Source organism: Pelophylax lessonae, assembly GCF_965119305.1.
Source record: "Pelophylax lessonae genome assembly, chromosome: 7".
Classification (NCBI taxonomy): Eukaryota; Metazoa; Chordata; class Amphibia; order Anura; family Ranidae; genus Pelophylax; species Pelophylax lessonae.
In genome coordinates, this window is record NC_138774.1 from 70,782,590 (window position 1) to 70,806,763 (window position 24,174).

Consider the following 24,174-nt stretch of genomic DNA (forward strand, 5'->3'; position numbering starts at 1 on the left):
TCCTCATAACAACTAAACAAAATGGGAGTTACAGCAGGAAATGAAGGAATGGGAGCAACCAACTAGCCAGAAACAGCAGGGGTGCTAGGATGATACCAATAACATAGCATAACATAACATGTAATAACAACTGCTAGACAGTTAAAGCTGCGTGGCAGCACAGTTATTTAACTAAAGTGAGGTGAGTTCCGACAAATTAGCCTGATCGGTTAGAAGTGAAGAATCCAACCTCCAAATTCTGGTGGATTGAATATATTCCGGAAATGTAAGGGTAATTGTTATTGGATAATGATCCGAGAGAATCATCAGTTCTATGCTAGCGCTAGTGAGTAAGGAATAGATAATCAAGTCTAGAATATCGGTGAGGGGGAGAGAAGAATGTGTAATCCCTAAAATTTGGGTTAAGGATACGCCATGTGTCATGGAGCAGGAGATCTTGCAGTTGGATTTTTATTTGGCGCAATTGTAGGGTATTGAAGAAGTTCCAGATAAGGTATCTTCAATTGGGTTCAAAGCAACATTAAAGTCGCCACCCAATTTTATTTTTTATTTAGTTTAGACCAATTTGTATTCTGCTACATATTTTTGGTGAATCCCAAAAAGCGTATTTTAATTGGTTTGCACAAAAGTTATAACATTTAAAAACTACAGGATAGATTTTTGGACTTTTTATTTATTTATTTCTTTTTATTAGTAATGGTGGCGATCTGCCATTTTTTTAGCGGGACTGCGACATTGCGGCGGACAGATCGGACCCCTGACATTTTTGACACTTTTTGGGGACCAGTGACACTAATACAGTAATCAGTGCTAAATAATATGCATGGTTACTGTATAAATGACACTGGCAGGGAAGGGGTTAATACTGGGCGTGATCAAAGGGGTTAAATGTATGCCTATGTGCTTACTGACTGTGTGTGTGTGGGGGGGTTCTGTGACAGGCACAGACAGATCAGATCACAGTTTAAGCTTAGCTGAAACAGCTGATCTCTCCCTGCCTGTCTGAGAGAAAAACAAACAGAAACAAAGCAGGCGGGTCTTATCTCCGTTTCCCGGACGATCGCGGGAGGAAGGCGGCAATCGCTGCCTCTCCTCCCGCGGCCCACCTCCCGCTGTGTTTAAACACACACATGCACTCCAGTCATGTAGTACTACGTGACTGGACGCAACCGAGCCGCCCTGCCGCAGTAAAAAGCAGGCGGGCGGTCGGTCGGTAAGTAGTTAATGTGATTTGAATGTGGGGAAACCCACATTCCAATTGGCATATGTGTGATCCCAGCCTAAAGGAACTTAGGGAATTTGTGCCTTCAGTGAACCAATCTACTGTAGACTGAATTCTGCTATTTGAGCTCCATGCACAATTTTCAACTTTTGCTGATAAGGACTAAAGGTCACAGCTTGAGTTCATGTATCATGCTGAACACATAAAAAGGCATTCCTTGTTCACATCACCTACAGACAGAGAGCAGCCATGTGGCTCTACAGTGCTGTGCTTGGTATTGTCCTCCTGTGCCTGATATTTATAGCATGGAAAAAAGGGAACAGCCAGGATGAAACACTTCTGCCACCCGGTCCTCAGCCACTACCACTGATAGGCAACATTCTCCAAATGAGGCCAGATAAGCTGCTGGTGACACTGCGAAAGGTAAGCAAAATTTAAAACTATACCAATACTAAAAAGTAGGGATGGGTGAACGGTTTGACCTGAGCATATGTTCAGGCTGAATATTTGCCTCTTTGGCTGTTCGCTGAACACCCAAATTTGACCCGATGAACAACACCCTGCAATGCACAGTGCATTCTGCACCCTGATTTAGTATAGATTTCAAGGGGATTTCAAGGGGAACCCAACGCCAACATTTTGGTCCTCCCCAAAATCCGTACCTTACCTTTATCCAGGCATGCAGCCTGGCAGGTCAGGAAAGAGGAAGGAGACGAACAACCTCCCTTCCTCCTGAACCATACCAGGCCACATGCCCCCAACATAAGGGGGGTGGGTCCTTTGTGGCCAGTGGTTGTGGGGGTCTGCAGGTGGGGAGCTTATTGGAATCTAGAAGCCCTCTTTAACAAGGGGGCCCCCAGATCCAGCCCTCCCATGTAAATGAGTATCAAGTGCATAGTACCCCTACCTATTCACCAAAAAATTGTCAAAAAGTAATAAACACAGACAAGTTTTTGAAAATTCATTTAATAAAAAAAAAAGTCCCTCGTACATCCAACATCAATCAAAAAATGCTCCTGCCCCCTGGGAGACCTTCCACTGAATGCCTGCTCTGCGCTTTGACATTTCTTATATAGGTAAGGGGCGGAGCCACCTGGCTTTGTCACCCAGTGACACCGCCCTCTTCTGACGTTACATGCCTAGCATGCACCAGAAGGGAGAGGTACCACCAAGTGACGTAGTCAGATGGCTCCGCCCTTACCTATATAGGAAATGTCAACGCACAGAGCAGGCATTCGGCGGGAGGCCTCCCAGGAGGCGGGAGCGTTGTTTATTTGTTTTATTTTATTGTTCCGATCAGCGGGCAGCGATAGATTTACATTGAGGGACACTATTTTTTAATTTTTTAATAAAGGAATTGTCAAAAACTTGTGTTTATTACTTTTTGACACTTTTTTGGTGAATGGTTAAGGGTATTATATACCCGATACTCATTCATATGGGGGGCAGGTGGAATCTGGGGGCCCCCTTGTTAAAGGGGACTTCCAGATTCTGATAAGCCCCCCTCTTGCAGACCCCCACAACCCTGGGCTGTGGTTGTGGCATGGGAACAAGGTGCTTTGGGGTGCCTCAAAATACCCACCCACTCCCTATGTTGAGGGCATGTGGCCTGGTATGGTTCAGGAAGAAGGGGAGGCGCTTGCTCTCTCCCCCCTTTCCTAACCTGCCAGGCTGCATGCCCATATAAGGGTCTGGTATGGATTTTGGGGGCCCTACAGCATTCCCCTCCAAATCTTTACCAGTCCCGAAGGGTCTGGTTTGGACTGGGGGAGGGGGACCCCACGTCATTTCTTTCTTTATTTTTTCAGAAGTCATTTTAAATGGGATTTGACTTGTTTTTTTTTTTTTTTTTAGAAATGTAATTTTTGCTGCAGCATGTTTTATGCATGCTACAGATGTGCCACTTTACAGGCACATTAAGGGGATCCCCCAGGCACCATATTTAATGCAATTTTTCATTTTTATTGTTGCACCTAAAGTATAATCAAAATCACTGCTCCTGAAAAAAATGATTGTTTAAAAAAAAAAAAATGTATTGATACATGTCCCCCCGGGCAGTACCCAGACCCCATACCTTTTTTATATCCAATTACTTGCATATAAGCTTTCAAAATTGGAACTTTTTTCCTGTCCGGCTCCCATAGACTTCAATGGAGTTCTCTGTTCAGGTTAAAACATTTGAAGCAGAACTGCCGAACAGGGGGGTCTTCGGCCCATCTCTACTAAAAATATGAAGTTACCTGGGCATGAGATTTTTTTTTTATCTGTCTCTATGTTTCCTGGGAGCTTACAATCTGATATCCCAACCAGAGATATACAAGCATACGTCCAATAGAAAGAAGGAGAAATCAATCATTCCACTTAGTAGCATGTTTGAGGAAACCAGAGGAGAATGCTACCCATACAAACTCCATGCAAGCACAGTCCCTGGTTGGAAATGAAAAAAATTGTTAGCATTACAAGTTAAAAGGGTTAATCCCCCAAACTCATAAGATCAGTATAATTCTGTATCTTCTACTCATGCTCCCAGCTGTATTTAACTTTTACTACTCTATTTTCTTAGTCGCAGTTGAAATTATTTTTAAAGAATATGTATACCCTAACATTTCATATTCCTGATATGTGCCCCTGCCCTACCATGTACCTGTATGAAAAAATATCCTGTTCTGTTCTGTTTGTATCGCTTCCTTTGTGAAACACTGTCCCTTGTGCTCCTGCCAGCCACTCTGCTTTCCTATTGACAACTGACATTACTAGGCACGAGAATACAACATGGTTAGTTTTCTAGATCCAATTTTTTTTTCTAGCTCCTAACTTGTGCTGACCCTCCCCCACCCCCTCACACACACACACACACACACACACACACACACATTCACTGGGAAGACCAGTGTACTGCTGTTTCTCCTCCCTGAGCTCCTTATGCAGCTGAGAACAGAGGGTAAGTGAACACTTATTAGACCTTTTGCACACTTGGAGTTTTTACAGGTGCTGTTTTGGGCATCAGGCCTTTTTTTTTTCCTACAGCCAGTAAACTCCCCAGCTTGTTATCCTATGTATCCATGAACACATAGGAAAGGCATGTCCAAAGACTTTAATATGGCCCCACAGGTAATTTGGAAGAATCTATTGCTGTGGTCCCTGTGAATCCCGGAGCGCTGCTCAGGACCCCTGGGATCTCTTGATCTTTCAACGCCAAGGGACTACACATATGCCATATTCCAATTCCGTTTTTTTCTGTTACTTGTTAACACTCACCACCCGCCCCCGCCAGCTTTATATCCCTTGCTCAATATGGCCGTAGCCTGATTAGGGAGCACTAAAAAACACAAATAAATCCAGCGCTACTATGACAGGACCAGGGCCCTCTCTATGATAATTGGCATAACACCTGGGGGTCAAGTAGCAGCTGTGTGGGAACAAAACACACCAGGAGGGTTGTTAAAAAGTATCAGTCACACAAGGGTTAACCACATATAAGCGATATATAAACCTACCAATGATGGTTAATGATGGCAGCAATAATAGTCATGAATGATGCCAATGTAGTAAATAGAACATTGAAAAGTTGTCAGGACATGCATACGAGAAGCAGGCACTCCTCATGCTCCCCTGCATTGGGTCACCGCACATACCGCTGACCACCAGCGGCTCTATAGCGGTTCAAACCTTGTTTTGGTCCTCCTTCCCCCCCAGAGTCTGATGTTACATCCGGGTCCCCTTCCTGGTTGGCACTTAAGGGATTTTTTAACCCCTTATTTTGGCTTCACCATTGCAAATCCAGCGGGGGGGGGGGGGGGGGGGTTGGGGTCATTGTACAAGGTGTACTGCTGTTTTATGCATGCATGGAACTGGTTTTGAATAAAACTTTTCAATGTTCTATTTACTAAATTGGCATCATGAATTACTATTATTGCTGCCATCATTAATCATCATCGGTGGGTTCATATAGCGCTTATATGTGGTTAACCCTTGTGTGACTGATTAGGGAGCACGCATGCTCCGAATTGAGATGAATACATTGTAAAATCTCAGTTAATGTCAGTTGGTCTAAATCAATTAAAAATTAATTTAGACACAACATGTATACTTGGTGTTATGTTCCTGTTCGTATTTTTTCATCTTTTTTTTTTTTTAGGCCGGAACTCCGCTTTAAGTATCTAGCACGTCTGCTTGCTCACCACTCCCCACAGATCGCGGTGGCTGCGAGACGTCACGGCCTAGGCTCGGCACGCGGTGATACGCGTATAAGAGGGAGGTACCTAGCCCGTGATGTCACACAGCCACCGCAATCTGTGCGGAGTGATGAGCAAGCAGACGGGCTTGATACTTAAGCATTATTAATTATACAGTGGTAATCGAAAGTTTGGGCACCCCAGGTAAAAATTTGTATTAATATGCATAAAGAAGCCAAGGAAAGATGGAAAAATCTCCAAAAGGCATCAAATTACAGATTAGACATTCTTATAATATGTCAACAAAAGTTAGATTTTATTTCCATCACTGACACTTTCAAAATAACAGAAAACAAAAAAATGGTGTCTGTAAACGTTTGGGCACCCTGCAGAATTTATAGCATGCACTGCCCTCTTTGCAAGGCTGAGACTTGCCAGTGCCATGGATTGTTCTCAATCATCATCTGGGAAGACCAGGTGATGTCAATCTCAAAGGTTTTAAATGCCCAGACTCGTCTGACCTTGCCCCAACAATCAGCACCATGGAATCTTCTAAGCAGTTGTCTAGAAAACTAAAACTGAAAATAGTTGATGCTCACAAAGCTGGAGAAGGCAAGCGTTTTCAGATGTCAATATCCTCTGTTCAGGATGTAATTAAGAAATGGCAGTCATCAGGAACAGTGGAAGTTAAAGCAAGATCTGGAAGACCAAGAAAAATATCAGACAGAACAGCTCGCAGGATTGTGAGAAAAACAATTCAAAACCCACGTTTGACTGCACGATCCCTCCAGACAGATCTGGCAGACAATGGAGTTGTGGTACACTATTCCAATATAAAGAAATACTTGTACAAATATGGTCTTCATGGAAGTGTCATCAGAAGAAAACCTCTTCTACGTCCTCACCACAAAAATTAGCGTTTGAACTTTGCAAATGAACATATAGACAAGCCTGATGCATTTTGGAAACAAGTTCTGTGGACCGATGAGGTTAAATTTGAACTTTTTGGCCAGAATGAGCAAAGGTACGGTTGGAGAAGAAGGGGCACAGAATTTAATGAAAAGAACCTCTGTCCATATCACGTACCTGGTGGAGACCAAGCTGTAGAGGGAGCTTCTCTTGCACCTCCTGTCCAACACCCCTGATAGAGATGACAGGCGGTGTAGGACACAGAGTGGCACGAGGGCCGGTATAGCAGGTGATGTCTTGGCAGAAGACTGATGGCTGTGAATCACCGGATGAACACCTGGAACTGGAACTCGGTGATGCTGGATGAGAAGGCAGGAGCGAAGTCGGAACACAAGCCAAGGAGTTGTCAACAGCCGGACAGCACGGGTACAGGAACGTGAGGCAAAAGCGGAGTCAGGATACAGGCCGAAGTCGGTACACAGTCTGGCAGCAAGGTACAAAGGCATAAGGCAAGGCAGGGTCAAACACAGGCTGAGGTCACAGGTAAGCAGGCAGGAATCCAAGGAGAGTCAAAGGCAAGCCGGGTCAGTATAACGGGAAATCCACAAGCAGGTCAGGCCACAGGTAGACAGGAACACAAGCTGAAAGACCACTCAGCAATGTGCTCCTGTCACCGCTTGGTATAAATAGGCCGTTTGGCGCCAATTGCGTGCGCACGTTGCGTACGCACGTTCGCGCCTTCGCGCATTGGCGCATGCGCATTCGCACATTCCTTCCCGTGTGCCTGGGCATGCGCACTGAGCGTCTCTTACAGTCCAACTGTTAAGCATGGGGGTGGATCAATCATGCTTTGGGGTTGTATTGCAGCCAGTGGCACAGGGAACATCTAACGAGTAGAAGGAAAAATTGATTCAATAAAATTTCAGCAAATTTTGGATGGTAACTTGATGCCATCTGTGAAAAAGCTGAAGTTAAAGAGAGGATGGCTTCTACAAATGGATAATGATCCTAAACACACCTCGAAATCCACGTTGGATTACATCAAGAGGCATAAACTGAAGGTTTTGCCATGGCCTTCACAATCTCCTGACCTCAACATAATTGAAAATCTATGGATAGACCTTAAAAGAGCAGTGCATGACAGACAGCCCAGAAAACTCAAAGAAATGGAAAACTTTTGTAATGAAGAATGGGCAAAGATACCTCAAACAAGAATTGAAAGACTCTTGGCTGGCTACAAAAAGCATTTACAAGCTGTGATACTTGCCAAAGGGGGCAGTACAAGATATTAACTCTGCAGGGTGCCCAAACTTTTGCAGACGCCATTTTTTTGTTTTCTTTTATTTTTAAAATGTAAATGATGGAAATAAAATCTAACTTTTTTGACATATTATAAGAATGTCGAATCTGTAATTTGATGCATTTGAGATTTTTCCATCTTTTCTTGGCTTCTTTATGCACATTAATACAAATTTTTACCTGGGGTGCCCAAACTTTCGATCATCACTGTATATCTTGTTCGTTGAGCATAGAGACGTTTTAACAGAGCTGGATTCCTGGAGGGGAGGAAGGAGATCGTAGCAGGATATTGCAGGAGTGATTTTTGCATAGACCCGATTGTACTCATCTTTAAGGTGAACAAGTTTTTCAGCTGGCGGTGGTGTGCACTTCCTGGTGTCGTAAGCTAAATGGTGATTGAAGAACCCCTTCGGTGGATCACATATATTTATGGAGTTTGTTTTGTGACACTTTTGATTGGATTTAATATTATGCAATGGACTTTTATTAAGAGCATAAAATATACAAGAGTTTAAAGTGGTATATTCAGTTGCCCTGCAGTATATGAGTTAGTTGATGTATACACAACTGTTTTGTCTTTAATTTCTATTTTAAACTGAATGGGTTGTTTTACAAGGTAAGGGTTCACATATACTTTAACTGTTTAAGTATATGTGAACTAAAGAGGCTTATGTACAGTACATCTAAACTGCATGTAAACCCAGGAACAAACAATCTACTGCAGTTTACTAGTGTTTAGATGTAGTGGCTGCATTCCCTTATTTTTATCAGGCTATTCTTTAGTGTATTTTCTGCTAGTAACACACTTGCTGTCCTAGGGCAACAATGTTCACTTACTGTTCTGTGTCTACAAAGGAGAAGCGTTGTTACCCAAGGACAGGTGTAAGAGACTTGAATTGGACCGTAGTTCCCGCCAAGCTGGTCAAGGTCCTGCCCCACTTCTTCTCCAGATGGGATATCACTTTAAACACTTCCCGCTCTTAGGACATCACATGACATCCTGAATTTTAAGTGGTGATACCAGGATGATGCCTCCAGCTACATGCAGCATCCTGGTATCATTTTTTACTGCCAGTGATGCTTTTGTAGTGCACTCCGAGTCCTAGATGGGTGCTGGGTTTAGGTAAATTTAGCTTATCTCACTATAATCAACATGGTTGTAATTACTGTGTTAGGTTGTCAGGAGCATGTGCTTCCTGCTCCATCATAGCTGCTGGCTCCAGCATCCTGTTGCATTTTCCTTGTCTGTAGGGTGATTGATTTTGGCCAGTTTCTGGGTGGAGACTAAACCTGATTTAAGCCAGCCAAGCTTGAAGTTTAATGCTTGTGACAGAGTGTGATAGAGTATGTAATACCTTATGAAGCTGCTTGTTTTTCTGCGCTGCTCTGCTAGCTTGGATTTCTACCTCTGGGCAGTGCTGCCATGTGCTTGCTGTTAGTGAGGTCTCAGCTGGGCAAGCTGAGGGGCCTGGATATTGGAGCTACAGATAGCTGACTAAGGGGCTGTCATCTGAAGATCTACTCTGGTATCACAGGACTTTTGGGCTGCTGCAACCCATTTGGTGCTAGAGAGTCAGCTGTGTGTTTGTCTAAAGAGGACATTGTCTGGTCCCCCGAAGAGCTTAGTTTATCTTGTTCTTTGTGAAGGGACTCTGCTCTGATTGCGCTAAAGAAAGAAGCTTTTGTTCTTTTAACTGCTTCTACTACAAAACCAAGTCCAAAGTTTGCTTTTGCAAGGACTTCTGCTTTAGCGCTACAGAAAGAAAATTACTTTCCTCATCTTGTATGTAGTTCTTTTTGGAGTATCTCACTCAATTCCCTCAACCCTATCCCAGTTACCGCAAAAATAAAAACACCAAAAAGATCACTCCTAGAATGGTTTTTGAGCTGAAGAGTTGCTGTGAATCTTTGCCTGGCTGTGGGGCAATTGCTGGAAAAAAGAATCCAGGCAATTTCCAGCAGTTCCTTTGGGGGGTACCGCTACATCCTTTAATGTAAAAGCAATCCCAGTGGCCTTTCAATGCCTTTCCAGGCCTTCCACTGGAGAGCCCAGGCCTGAAGCCAACAGTTCTGCCAGCTGGCTATAGAGATGACTGAGGACCAGAATGTCCCCAATCATCTCTATGATCTAAGAAACTGGAAGCAATAAATATTTTGACAAAGGGGCATGCATGCCTCGAACGCTAGCACCACCCCGCTTCCACCGGATGTGATGAGGGAGAAGCTGTGACGCCAACAGGACACCAGGAAGTGCCAGAAGCCACTGACACAGCCAGGACCCAGGGCTGTCTACTCCTCTCCTGCCTCCCCTGCAGTGGATCGGATGACTTGCTGTAAAGCCTGCTTTCCTATCACTCATGTGAGTGCATTACCTTTTATGCCAAAAAAGTATTGTTTTAATACTACACTCAGGTGGCGCTGCTCTGTTCTCTCTCTTTTTCAATAAATATTTTGTCACTTATGGTTTTGCTGGGATTTAAACAAGCATCGGATCAAATCCATCTCAGGTTGATCAGATGCTTTTAAGAGCAGAGGAAAAATCTGGTAGACTCCAGATACTGCAGTAAAGAGGACCTGTTACTGTAGATCCTTTTTCATAGTAATAAAAGTAATCAAAAATGAAGGGATAGTGTTAAAAAAAAGTTTTAAAATAAAATAAATAATTTTAAAAAATTATAGAAAGCGCCTCTGCCACCACTCCCTCCCATGCGCGTACACAAAGGCGAACATGTAGGTAGTGCTCGCACCACCCATGTGGGGTATCTCTGCATACGTCAGAGTGAGAACAATAATTCTAGCGGCAGACCTCCTGGGTAATTCTAAACTGGTAGCCGTGTAAAGGCTTTACAAGAGCTGTCTATGGAGATTTTTAGGTACCCTAGTTTGTCGCTGTTCCACGGGCGTGCACAGTTTTAAATTGTGGCATTTCAGATATCTATTTACTCATAGTAACTAGGGATGATCGAACGGTTCGGGTCGACCATCGGTTCGACCCGAACATTGGCTGTTCGAGGTTCGGCCGAATTTAGAACTTTTTGCCCAAAAAGTTCGGAATTCGGCAACCAGAACCGACCAAAATGCAATGGGACAGGAAATGGGTTTTAAAAGCCCATGATTGGACCAGAATCATTAGCAAAAGCCAATTGAGGGGCCAGGAGAATGCTAGGAATGTGATTGGAGTGATTAGGGGGTCCATAGACCAATCATTAGTGAATACGCCCCCCAGTATATAAGATAGCCCCCGCCAAATTCCTAGCATTGTTATACAGGGACATGGAAGAGAGTGGAAGCAGTTCGTGGACTTCTGCTACAAAGTGTCATTTAGCATTTATTAGTGTGAGGAAAGGGATATCTAGTGTAGTTAGGGTGCTCTTTTACACTTTAGTTAGCTTTAATAATTTAGTTTCTGTAGGGAAAGTGTTAAGTGCCAGGGTGACCGTAGTGTAGTGTAGGGTGAACTGACAGTGACTGCTATGGCAGGGTGACCAAACCCTTCCATATCAGGGTGACCGCTATAGAGAAAAGCTAGTTTCTCTGAAGTCACTTTTGCTGCAGTAATATGGCTTTGCCCCTGTCAGCTTGCTTTTTGGCTGCAGGCGTCTATAGGGATTTTTTGAGCACATGTTTGGAGTCAGGCATGACATCTGAACATGTTTATAGGGGGTATATATACACACCCATGTATGTATATATACACCTGCACATATATAGGTGTGAAAGGAGCAGAAAACACTACTTGCGCTAATGAAATAATTAACACCAATATAGTTACGCTCCTATCACACCTATATATGTCTAAGTGTAAAATACATATAAGTATGTGTGTATATATACCACTATACACACGTTCAGATGTTTTGCCTGCCTCCAAATAACCCCAAAAAATGCCCAAAAAAAAGCTAGCGCCAAAAAAAAAAAAACGCCCAGGTGTGTTGTTGCAGGCATTTTTTTGGGGTTTTTGGAGGTAGGCAAAACATCTGAACTTGTGTATAGTGGTATATATACACACATACTTATATGTATTTTACACTTAGACATATATAGGTGTGATAGGAGCGTAACTATATTGGTGTTAATTATTTCATTAGCGCAAGCATATATTTCTGCTACTATCACACCTATATATGTCTAGGTGAATATATATACATATAAGTATGTGTGTATATATACCCGTATACACAAGTTCAGATGTTTTGCCTGCCTGAAAAGACCAGAAAAATGCCCAAAAAAACGCTTGCTACTAAACCGGCAAGGTGTGAAAAGAGAGAAGCCACTGACCTGTTCTATAAGTGACAAAATACAAACGATCTTTTTTTTATGGTTCTGGACATGCTACAGAGCTGAAACTACACAGGTACACTTTTTAGACCCCCCAGATACTAAATCCAAAGATTTATTTATTTTTTTTTTTTTTAATTTTTTAATAATTGGCTCTCTATCAAAAATGACAATTTTTAAGAACTTTTTTTGTGTGATTAATACTCCCTGGGGTATGACCCAGAACCCTAGGCACTTTTTAGGGGCATTTATTGGGTTTTAGGGCTTCAAAATTGTGTTTTTTGATTACCGAAGTTCGGGTCCCATTGATTTCAATGGGGTTCTGAAATCCGGGCCGAACTTTTGGGAGGTTCAGGTGTTCTGGTTGAACCGAACTTTTCAAAAGTTCGATCATCCCTACTGCTGCTTACTGAGATGCTGCAGTCTGATGTACTGGAAGATATAAAGGCAGATTGTCTTGCAGTACAGTGGTTGCAGAAAAGAGACTTTGATTGAGTGTTTTGGCTGCTGTTACAGGGAGTTGACATTCTGGAGAGGTATATGAAGAATCTGAGGCATATGATACAACTGAGTATCTGCAACTGGTGTATCTTTCACTTTTGCTAGCAGCTTGTTCTAAGACCCTTAACCTTGCCATGGCTGTGGCATGCTCAAATTTTTTCCAAAACTTCCATTTCTGCTTTCAGGCATGCAACTTCAGCTTCCTTCTCTGCTTTCTGGCGTGTGGCTTCAGCTTCCTTCTCTGCTTCCTGCCATGCAGCTTCAGCTTCCATTTCTGCTTTCTTCTTCCCAGTGAAAGCTGCCTGAATTTTAGAAGCTTCAGCATCTGCACGGGCTTATATGAGTTGTTGACTGAGTGCAGAAGATCTTTATTGTAGAAATTTGGAAGATCTTGTGGAGCGTCTAGTAGATGCAGAGTGATAAGATGTGGATTCATGGACCTGTGTTATTCTCACTTCTCCCTTTGTCTTTGTTTGCAGTACTAAATTGTCTCTTTCAAGATTAAGCTTCTCAAATCCCTTTAATTCTTCCAATGACCTTTGAGTGTTGTACCACTTTAAGAAATCAGTATATTTGACACACAGTCCTTAATAATTCTCATAAGCAACATTCAATTGCTAGATAGCGCCCTCTAGTTGTAATGGCTCATGAGATTGTTGGGAGAGAGCAGACATGACTGAGGTATAGCCCATATTACGGCTGCTGTACCTTAACAACCCAACCCCCATCTACCCAGTGAACAAATGACACCACAAACTTCTTGGGTTAGAAAGGCCATAGCAGCCATTTTATTAACCACTTAAGCCCCGGAAGATTTTACCCCCTTCCTGACCAGGGCCTATTTTGCGATTCGGCACTGCGTGATTTTAACGGACAATTGCGCGGTTGTGCGACGCTGTACCCAAATTAAACTGACGTCCTTTTTTTCCCACAAACAGAGCTTTCTTTTGGTGGTATTTGATCACCTGTGCGATTTTTTGATCATGCGCTATAAATGAAAAAAGAGCGACAATTTTGCAAAATAACAATATTTTTCACATTTTTTTATATGAAATCCCCCCCAAAAAAATGTAAAAATCCAAATTTTTTAACATTTTAGGCCAATTTGTTTTCTGCTACATATGTTTGGTAAAAAAAAATCGCAAAAAGCGTATTTTGTTTGGTTTGCGCAAAAGTTATTGCGTTTACTAACTAAGGGAAAGATTTTTGTCATTTTTTTTTTTTTTCTAATGAGTAATGGCGGCGATCTGCGATTTTTTTTGCGGGACTGCGACATTGCAGCGGACAGATCAGACCCTTGACTGCCATTTTTGACACTTTTGGGGGTACCAGTAACATTACTACAGTAATCAGTGCTATACATATGCACTGTTACTGTAAAAATGACACTGGCAGGGAAGGGGTTAACTTTATTTGAGAAGGAGGGGTTAAGTGTGTCCCTAGGGGCGTGCTTCTAACTGTGATTGGATGTGGCTTTACATGTAACAGCAGAGATCTATGGTCCTACATAGCAGGACCGTATGATCTCTGCTGTTACACAGGGGAGAAAGACAGGCGGCTTTGTTTACACTAGCCGCATGCCTTTCTCCCGGTGTAACCGACGACCGCGAGTGAGCGGCGGACATCGGGTCCGCCGCTCACTCGCGCGGGGGGGTCCGTGAGCGAGCGGGAGCGCGCCTCTGGCGGCGCACGCTCGCTCCCTAGAGCCTCACAGGCTAGTGACATACCCATACGTCACTTTGCCTGTGAGGGGCTGACTGCCGCCGTATATAGTCGTGCGGCAGTCGGCAAGTGGTTAAACCAAATACAATGGGTTACATAATAAATTGTTTAATTTAACTGAACAGTAATAACCCTAATATTATTGTTAAGATACCCTCGATACAGCCAAATGACTCTTAGTCATTACCGTCTTAAAGTGTTACCAAGGTAGGTACACCCATACCTGAGATGGGCACCACCCTTCCTTTTACACCTTTTAAAACAGTTACAGCCTTCCAAGACCCTAAGACCCCTGCCAGAAACACACAAACATGAAACCTTATGCTTGGGTGGACCTCCAAACCCCTTAGGGCATGCAGGATTCTCTCCTGCAGGCCCAGAGTCCATAAATCCAAACCGTCAGGGTTCAGATGAACTCCTTCTCCACCAAGATACAACCCCGGTCCTGTTCTAACTCCAAATGACGAACTACCAGTCCCCCGTTCCTCACAAAAAATGTTGCCACTGTCTTGTTAACCTTGATCCTGGCCACTGACCGAGCCAGACGCCAGCTAGACCTTGACACAATGTCCGACCAGACTATCACTATAGCAGGGAAGAACGGCCTAAGTCGTAAAAAGTAAAATTTAATGTCCCTACTAATTCCCTTGCCGAACGAAGCCCAAAATCATTCCCCCCAGCATGCAACAGGAGAACGTCAAGCCTGACACACCAGTGGACCTCAGTAAGTACCCTAGACCATAGCATACCAGGGACACCCAGCCAGCGCACCCTGGCCTCCTGCCGTGGTAGGCCCAACTGCAAGACGTCAGGCCTCACCGCTGCCCTCCTAGAACCCCGAGTGACATAAGAATGGCCAAGGATCCAGACCAAGCATCCACGTGAGCCTGAAATGACAATAAACAAGCATGCAACCAAAACGTGCTCGCACACCCAACGTGAAACACTCTCAGACATTGAACGAACACAACAGCCAACCCCACTAAGCACCCATATACGTCACACCAGCAGAAGACATACAGGCTCACCATTTACAACAAATGAGGACGAACATAAATATGAAAACGTTGAGACTCCTAATGCCCTATCCTTTGCAAAGCCCGCTCACTCAGGCCCCACCGGGCCACCTCTGTAGTGGCACCAATCCTAAAGGAATGAGAAGAGTAGTCCCGTTCCCTCAAACCAGCCAACTGCCAGCATCTACGGAAAATTGCAGTAAACTGGTACCTGGATAAGGCCGAACTGTCAGCATGGATAAAAAAGTCTCAGGCCAAAATGGCCAGACAGTTAACCAGTCACGCACAAAAACCCAGTGGGCAAGTCGACGCCTGGGGCACCGTACCCAGGACAACCTGAGAACCACGCCCCAACTGGTCGGTCTTAGACTTCCGAAACCACACATGAACTTTATCATCCTGGACACTCACATCCCCAAACGCCAAACCCCCCTCACCTAGCCTGGACGTACTTACCAGTTCTCCGATGCGAAAGGCGCCAAAGAACACCAGGACAAATGCCGTCTTAAAAACCACTTCAAAATCGGACGAACATATGCTAGGCAAAAGATCCACGATACGTGCCAGCAATGCAAACGAGACTGGACGCCTAGAATCTTCTACACGGCTACCTTTCCTATAACCCCTTAATGCCCTTTTTACCAAGAAGTGTTTAGTCACATCAGGGACACCAGACAGTTGAAATAAAAATCCCAAGCCAGACAGGTTCAATGCGGAAACAGAAACCCCCCCTCAAATTTGAGGCAGATGAAGTACAGCAACAGATGTAGCCTATCCTCCTCACCAAAACAACCCCCAACCTCACTGACCAACTGATACCAGTCCAACCAAACCTTCTCGTATGCTTTCCATGTAGAAGAACTGACTGAATTTCGTATCAAACCAGACACTATGGCAAAGCGATGCTCCACAAATTCTCGGGGCAGGGGATGCCGTGCAGCATCACTTCTGGTGCCAACCGACGAAACCTGTCCCACTGAAAGTGAGAAAGAGCATTAGTCAACCCCCGGAACATGAACAGCAAAGAAAAATGAATTCAACTTCAAACACTGACACACCAAATGTCTAAGCAATCTGACAACAGGAGGCAAGGAAGCGGTAATTAGTTACATACATAGTTACATAGTTGGTGAGGTTGAATAAAGACAATAGTCCATCCAGTTCAACCTGTGTAGGTGTGTGTGGCTGTAATCATCTCACATAGCCCTTAATGTCCTGATCCTTGAGATGTAAGTCTAAGAGTCTTTTGAAAGCCACCATACTACCGGCAGAAACCACCTCTTGTGGTAGACAATTCCACAATCTTGTAGCCCTAAGAGTAAAGAACCGCCCACGTTGCCTGAGGTTAAAAAGCTTCTCCTCTAATCGCATTGTATGTCCTCGAGTCCTCATGCAATTCCTTTGAATGAACAGCTTTTTTTCTAAGCTGAGATCCCCATTAAGATATTTATAAATTGCTATCATGTCCCCCCTCAGACGTCTCTTCTCCAGGGAGAATAAATCGAGCGATTGCAGCCGCTCTTCATAGTTAAGGTCCTCCAACCCCCTAATCAGTTTAGTTGTCCTTCTCTGGACTCTCTCCAGCTCCAACACATCCCTCCTGAGGACTGGCGACCAGAACTGGACAGAATACTCCAGATGCGGTCGGACCAGAGTTTTATAAAGTGGAAGGATTATAGTCTTATCTCTGGAATACATCCCTTTCTTTATGCATGCTAATAATCTGCTGGCTTTGGCAGCTGCCGCTTGACATTGCATGCTGTTGCCTAATCCATCATCAACCAAGACTCCCAGATCTTTCTCCTTCTTTGATTCCCCCAAGGGTTCCCCTCCTAACGTGTATTGTGTTTTTATGTTTTTAGTCCCCAAGTGCAAAACCTTACACTTCTCCACGTTAAACCTCATTTGCCATGTCGTTGCCCACTCCGTTATTTTGTCCAGGTCATTCTGTAGGATATCTGCTTCATGCTGTGCAGTTATTGCCCTGCCCAATTTTGTGTCATCTGCAAAAACTGATAACGAACTACTGATCCCGTCCTCAATGCTGTTTATGAATAAATTGAACAAGGTTGGTCCCAGGACTGAGCCCTGGGGCACCCCGCTTACTACCTCAGACCAGTCTGAGTATGCGCTGTTTATTACCACCCTTTGGACATGGCCTTTTAGCCAGTTCCGTATCCAAGAGCAAACCCTGCTGTCGATACCTGCAGACCTTATTTTATAAATTAAGCGCTTGTGGGGAACTGTATCAAACGCCTTAGCGAAATCCAAGTACATCACATCCACTTGTCTGCCCCTATCTAGCTCACAGCTCACCTCCTCGTAGAATGCTAAGAGATTGGTTTGACAAGAACGCCCATTTGTAAACCCGTGCTGATTACTGCTGATGATGTTGTTGTCTTTAGCATACTCTACGATATAGTCCCTTATCATCCCCTCCAGAAGTTTACATATTATTGATGTCAAATTGACAGGCCTATAATTTCCTGGGATATGCCTCTGGCCCTTTTTGGAATATCGGAATCACGTTAGCCTTCCTCCAATCCCCTGGTACATCTCCTGTCCTAATACTGTCAGCAAAGATCAGGAACAGTGGTCTAGATATAACCTTACTGCTATGGTAATGCTATTGATAGCATGAACTACCCCCAAATTGTTGCAGTTAAACCTGATCCGCTTATTCCGAATTCCCGACCCCACAGCTCAACCGCCAAAACTATGGGGAACAATTCCAACAAAACCAGATTTAGAATAAAACCCAAGTCCCTCCAAGAATCCGGCCAAACCCCCGCACTCCACTGACCCCTAAAATAGGCCGCAAAGCCCGCTGATGCAGCGGCATCCGTTTATAGCTCCAGATCACGGTTGGTCACCGGAGGCTCCAACCACAGGGATCAGCCCTTAAACTCCACCAAGAACAGCTCCCACACTCTCAAATCATCCCTATGATCTCTGACCAAGCGCACATAATGATGCGGGGACTTGACTCCTGTCGTTACCGCAGCCAACCTCTGACAGAAAACCCGGCCCATGGGCATAATGCGACAGGCAAAATTGAATTTGCCCAGCAGCGACTGTAATACCCGAAGATGCAGTTTCTTGCAACCCAAAGCCCCCGCAATAGCCCCCTGCAAACCAACAACTTGTCGTCCAGCAAGCGGCATTCCATGGCCACTGTATCAATAACGATGCCCAAAAAACGCAACTCCGTACAAGGCCCCTCAGTCTTGTCTGGTGCTAACAGCACCCCAAAATAATGAAACATATGCTGAATTGTAGTCAACAGTGTCACACAAGTTAAATCACCTGGAGGACCGACAACCAGCAAGTCATCCAAATAATGGACAATTGAAGATAAACCAGAGACATCCCTCACCACTCATTCCAGGAACGAACTAAAAGGTTTGAACAGGAAATGGCGCAGCCCATGGGTAAACAATGATCCACAAAAACTCCCCCTTGCCAAACACACCCCAAGAAACGTAAAAACCCCGGGTGCACCAGTCTAAAGGCAGCCTCAATGTCCGTCTTAGCCATAAGCGCACCCCTGCCAAAGCGGCGAACCCAGGCCACTGCCTGATCAAAAGACGCATAGGATACAGCACACAACTCAGGGTCAATGGCGTCATTGACCGACCCCCCCCCGGAGGATGCAAAAGGTGATGAATCAGTCAAAATTTAATCAGTCAAAGAATTCCTTCTTAGGAACCACATCGAAGGGAGACACAACCAATTCTGGCAATGGAGGGGAGGAAAACGGGCCCGCCATCCTACCCAACTCAACTTCCTTCAGCAGTTTTGCAGACACGACCGCAGGATGCCTCTTAGCAGACCGCAAATTATCGCAAACCCAGGCGGACCACAGGCAACGAACAAGGGATCTGAAAACCTTCAGTAAAAGCTTCGAGCAACAACCTGGCTGCTTTTCTGTCAGGGTACCTACTTAGGAACTGCGCCAGCTTTTCCACCCTCACTGGCGTCATCCTTTTTTGCAGTGTCGGAATTCTTGTCTTGTCCTTGCTTGAAACAATTGGAGGACGGATGGCTCCCTCCGCAACCAGAACATTTGTGGCGAAAACTACAGGAACTCCCAAACTTGCACGTGCATTCATTGTACTGCCAGCAACACCCCTTCCGTTTGGCGGCCGAAGAAGTCGAGGAGGACCCTCCCCCAACCCCACCCTGAAAGGGCGTCACGCCCTTCTCTTGGGACATAAGCCGCATCCACAAACGTTGATGTCGTTGTGATCCCATCGCAAAGCCGGCCGCACCGCCTTGGGTTGACAAAATTGTTCATCATAACGCAACCACGCTAGGCCACCCTAAACTCGGTGCGCCTCCTCAATTGAGTCAAGGTAGCAAAATAGTGTTGAGCACTGCTCCGGCGACTTTTCCCCTATCACACTCGCCAATATACTGAACGCCTGCAACCAGTTAGCAAAGGTCCGTGGTATCAACCGATAACACCTCTTTTCTTCCTCTTCCTTCTTCGACTCATCTGGCTTAACCCGATCCAAGTTGATCTTTTCCAAAGGCAACAACGAGAAGAGCTCCACATACTCACCCCTCGATATCTTGTCCCGAACCTCTGTCTTGAGATGAGCCCCCAAAGGTCCCTCGAAACAAACATAAACCTCACATTTGGCTGCATCAGCCAAATGCACCACTTCTTTGTTCACCTCAGGCTGTTTCTTACCTGGCCCCTAAGAAGATTTCTCTGCCCCAGTAACCGTAGACGCCACCGCCGTGGCAGCGGCCGTACTTATCTCCCCTGCACCGGCGGACCCGGATGCCAAAAGCTGGGAGCAGCCCGCATCCGCCACTGGAACTGACCAGGCAGTGGCCATCGTGGGATAGTTGCCCGCACCAGAACACTCTGGTGCAGACCAAGCAGACACCCATGGGTGCAGCCACAAAACCAGACATCACAGGGGAACACAGGGAGGACGCAGGAACAGACATACCAGACACAAGTGGCAATGCAGGCATAGGGACAAAGGAACAATTAGTGACAGACAGGTACTCACCAGGCTGTCTCGGGGGAACCTTTCCGATCAGCCGTGCTTCCGGATCCCGCTGGTGGTAAAGGGGTTAACGCTGGCCTCTCCTCTTCTTCCGACAGCAGCAGCTCGTCTTCAGAGCGCTCTAATATGGTCTCCTCAGCTGCGTCCCGCAGTGGCACCTGAGAGCCTCCGTACCGCTGGCGCCTGCCGCTGACGTCATCCATCAGAGCCACCCCGTCTGCGCAGGCGCCTGCTCCGCTCCTTCCCCGCCGAGCACACCACTGAAGACAGCCATCAGCAGCAGCTGCATACCGGTCCCGAGATGGTGAAGCAACGCCGTGGGCGGTCCGGGCACCTCTCCTTCTCCCATCGAAAGTCACGGCCGCTCCAGGTAAACAGCCTGCATTCGCATGCTGGTCTTAACTCCCCCGCCGAGCCGCACACACACCAGGCAGGGAACCCGGAGAGCCGGCCGCATGGTCACGACATTCAGCAGGCTGGGCACGGGAGCGAGTGCTGACATAAACGCTCCTGCCTGGGTCCCGCCTCAGATGGGGATTCCTGCCACCCCTCGCAGCACGCGAGGCAGGCTTCCTCTTGGCCGCCGGAGCTGAAGGGTCCCTGTTGGGGCTCCCTGTTCGGCGGCTGACCCTAGGGGTCACATCGGGGCTCAAGCGCTCTGGAGACCATGACCTCCTAGCACGCGGTCTGGTTATTGCCTGCCTGGACCCCTGTATTGCCTGCCCTGACCCCTGAAGCACACCTGCCAGCTGTGCCTGAAGCCACTGGGGGCCAATAGCCACAGCAGTAGCACAAATTTGCTCAATCATACCCTCCAGGGCCTCCATAGCGTACACCAACAGTCCAGATAGAATCTAGTTCCACGCCGTCCTGCTCCGAATGACTCCTAGGACCCCCAGCACCACCCTTTTTTCCCCCAATGACTCCACCCTGCCCCACCCTGCATATTTCCAATCAAAAGTGACCTTGTGTCTACTCCCAATTTTGTTTATTTAACCCCTGAAGTTCTCCTAGCCTTACTGCTAACCTAAAAGAAAAGAAAAGAAAAGGAGGCGCAAACACCTAGTGCATTACCCGTGGTACTGTTAAAATAGGTTTAATAAAAATGCTGAATGCATACTCACAAACATGAAGAATAAAAATCGTATTGCAAATTCCCGTCACCCATGTGTTGGACCATGTCCTGGAAATTGCGACCGCTAACGCGTTTCGGGAGTCAAGCTCCCTTCCTCAGAGCTCTGAGCTCTTAGCTTTTATTAAACCTATTTTAACAGTACCACGGGTAATGCACTAGGTGTTTGCGCCTCCTTTTCTTTTCTTTTATGCATCCGTTTGGAGTTCCCTGCCTGAGGAGAGCAGCACGCCAGTCTTCCCCTTCGGAGTGAGCTCTTGGCTGATTATTTGTTTGGATTACTGCTAACCTAGTCATGTCCGGTCTTCTGCTTACTGTTGCCATGCATCTCCAGGCCTTTTCTTGCATTTACCAGTTGTAGACCATAAGTCATTGATATTAGACAGCAGTTCTTCCTTGTCAGCTTTAGGTTTCTCTTGTGCTTTCCAGGTTGGTTTTGTTGACGACACCTTGAGGATCGTGTGAAGTTTAAACCATAAACTGTGAGGATCTTACAACAATAAACATCGGATAGGTCAAAAGATCATAATGTGATCAACTCCATGAGACATGAGGCTGAGATGCCTTCTGGGAAAAATGAACAAAGGAGTGGAGCTATCTATACAGGATAAAATGAGCTAAGGGGAGGGAAGAAACCAGGGCAGGAGAATACATATACAATTTAAAGGCATATCACAAAGCATGTGAAACATGACAGTAGAGTGTCCAGACAGAAGCCACTCCTTAGTAAAAGGCACATGACAGCCCGCCTGGAGTTTGCCAAAAGGCACCTGAAGGACTCTCAGACCTTGAGAAACAATATTCTCTGGTCTTATGAAACAAAGATTGAACTCATTGGCCTGAATGGCAAGCGTCATGTCTGGAGAAAACCAGGCACCGCTCATCACCTGGCCAAAACCAGTGAAGCATGGTGGTGGCAGCATCATTCTGTGGGGATGTTTTTCAACAGCAGGAACTGAAAGACTAGTCAGGATCAAGGGAAAGATTAATGCAGCAATGTACAGAGACATTCTTGATAAAAACACGCTCCTGAGTGCTCTGGACCTCAGATTGGGGCGAAGGTTTATCTTCCAACAGGAAAACAACCCTAAGCACACAGCCAAGATAACAAAGGAGTGGCTATGGGACAACTCTGTGAATGTCCTTGAGTGTCCCAGCCGGAGTCCAGACTTGAACCTGATTGAACATCTCTGGAGAGATCTGTAAATGTCTGTGCACTGACGCTCCCCATCCAACCTGATGGAGCTTGAGAGGTCCTGCAAAGAAGAATGGAAGAAACTACCCAAAAATAGAGGTACCAAGCTTGTAGCATCATATTTAAAAAGACTTGAGGCTGTAATTGGTGCCAAAGGTGCTTCAACAAAGTATTGAGGAAAGGCTGTGAATACTTACTGTATGTACATGGGTTTTTTTTCATTTTTTATTTTTAATAAATTTGTAAAGTTTTTAAACAAACTTCTTCCACATTGTCATTACAGGGTATTGTTTGTAGAATTTTGAGGAAAATAATGAATTTAATCCATTTTGGAATAACATAACAAAATGTGGAAAAAGTGAAGCGCTGTGAATACTTTCCAGATGCACTGTATGTAATCTAGCCTTTTTTCTGTCAAGGCACCCTTTAAAATTATGGGCAGTCTCGAGGCACCCCATTCTAAAATGTAAAAAACTATTCTATTAGCTTTACATAATGCAGTAACATCCACACACGTAGGACGCCCAACATTGCGTTTACAAACTGGTACTGACTAGTATTTCAATCTTTCTCTTCTCCCTCAATTTCTCTCCATAAGTCAGCTAATGTCACCCCAGTCCTGAGGGAGAGGAGCACAGGAGGGTCAAACAAGAATGCTGTGGAGGCAAAGGACATCCTTCTTATCAACTGATAACGTCATTAGCTGTTAGGATGCCAGTGTCTAGAATTTTGTAATGGTGCATAATAAATACATGTGGCTTTGTGTAACTCAAAGGCAGACTTCATCCACCTGCTGGCTTGCATACAATTTTTCAGCATTTTGCCAAGGCACCCCTAAAGAAGTCTCAAGGCACCCCATGGTGCCTGGGCACCCTGGTTGAAAAAGGCTGATCTAGCCTATTCTGCTAATATCCACAGCATAGGAACTAATTTTTCTATAGTGCATGATAAAAATTGGGCAATCTCTTTGAGGTATTAGGAAATGGTTAATATACTGTACGTACCATTAATATATACAGTAGATCTGGGGTTATTTTTTTTTTTTTATTGCTACCTGTGTTTATCTGGGTAGATTTCACTACACAATAGAGAATCTCTCCAAAGTGAATAGAATTTAAATCTTAGAAAGTTGTCAAAGGGACAGCTATCCCCATTAGAGGATTTTTTTTCTCACCTCTTGCTCTGGTGTAAACTCCAAATTTGTGGATTTCTCTCACTTTTTGGTCACCAGGACAAGCAGAGGGACAGATCGGCCCAGGAGGGGACACAGGCAGCAATAAAAACCTGACAGGAGTTCTAACCCTTCTTGTATGCAAAACTAAATATTAAAAATTACACTCTTAACCAGAGATGTATAGTAACTAAGTAGAACTACTTCACTACTGTACTTAAGTACCGAAAGGCGGTATCTGTACTTTCCCAGAGTAGAATTTTTTTCTCCTACTTCCACTTTTACTTCACTACATTTTTTCAATGATTTCAATACTTCTACTCCGATATTTTTTTTTGTGCTGCATAGTTACTCGTTACTATTATAAAAAATACCACTGCCAGAACAGTAGATGGCAGGTTTCATGAAGCTCAAAACATGTGTATTATCAGCGCATACGAAAATAAATGCTACTGTATGTATAAATAAAAGCTGCATTTGAAATAATAAAAAAACAATATGATGTTCAAACTTTTGACTTCTTTCTTTAA

General features: G+C 44.9%; 1 protein-coding gene across 1 annotated transcript in view; it reads left to right on the forward strand.

Annotated features, from left to right (window-relative positions):
- Window positions 1–1,461: 1,461 nt before the first annotated feature.
- LOC309560470 (uncharacterized protein) overlaps window positions 1,462–24,174 on the forward strand; it is a 257,648-nt gene continuing 234,935 nt past the window's right edge. Inside the window, exon 1 of the mRNA XM_082264103.1 lies at window positions 1,462–1,645. Within this exon, the coding sequence (XP_082120229.1) occupies window positions 1,472–1,645 (174 nt within the window). The 5' untranslated portion in view covers window positions 1,462–1,471. The remainder of the gene's footprint in view (window positions 1,646–24,174) is intronic.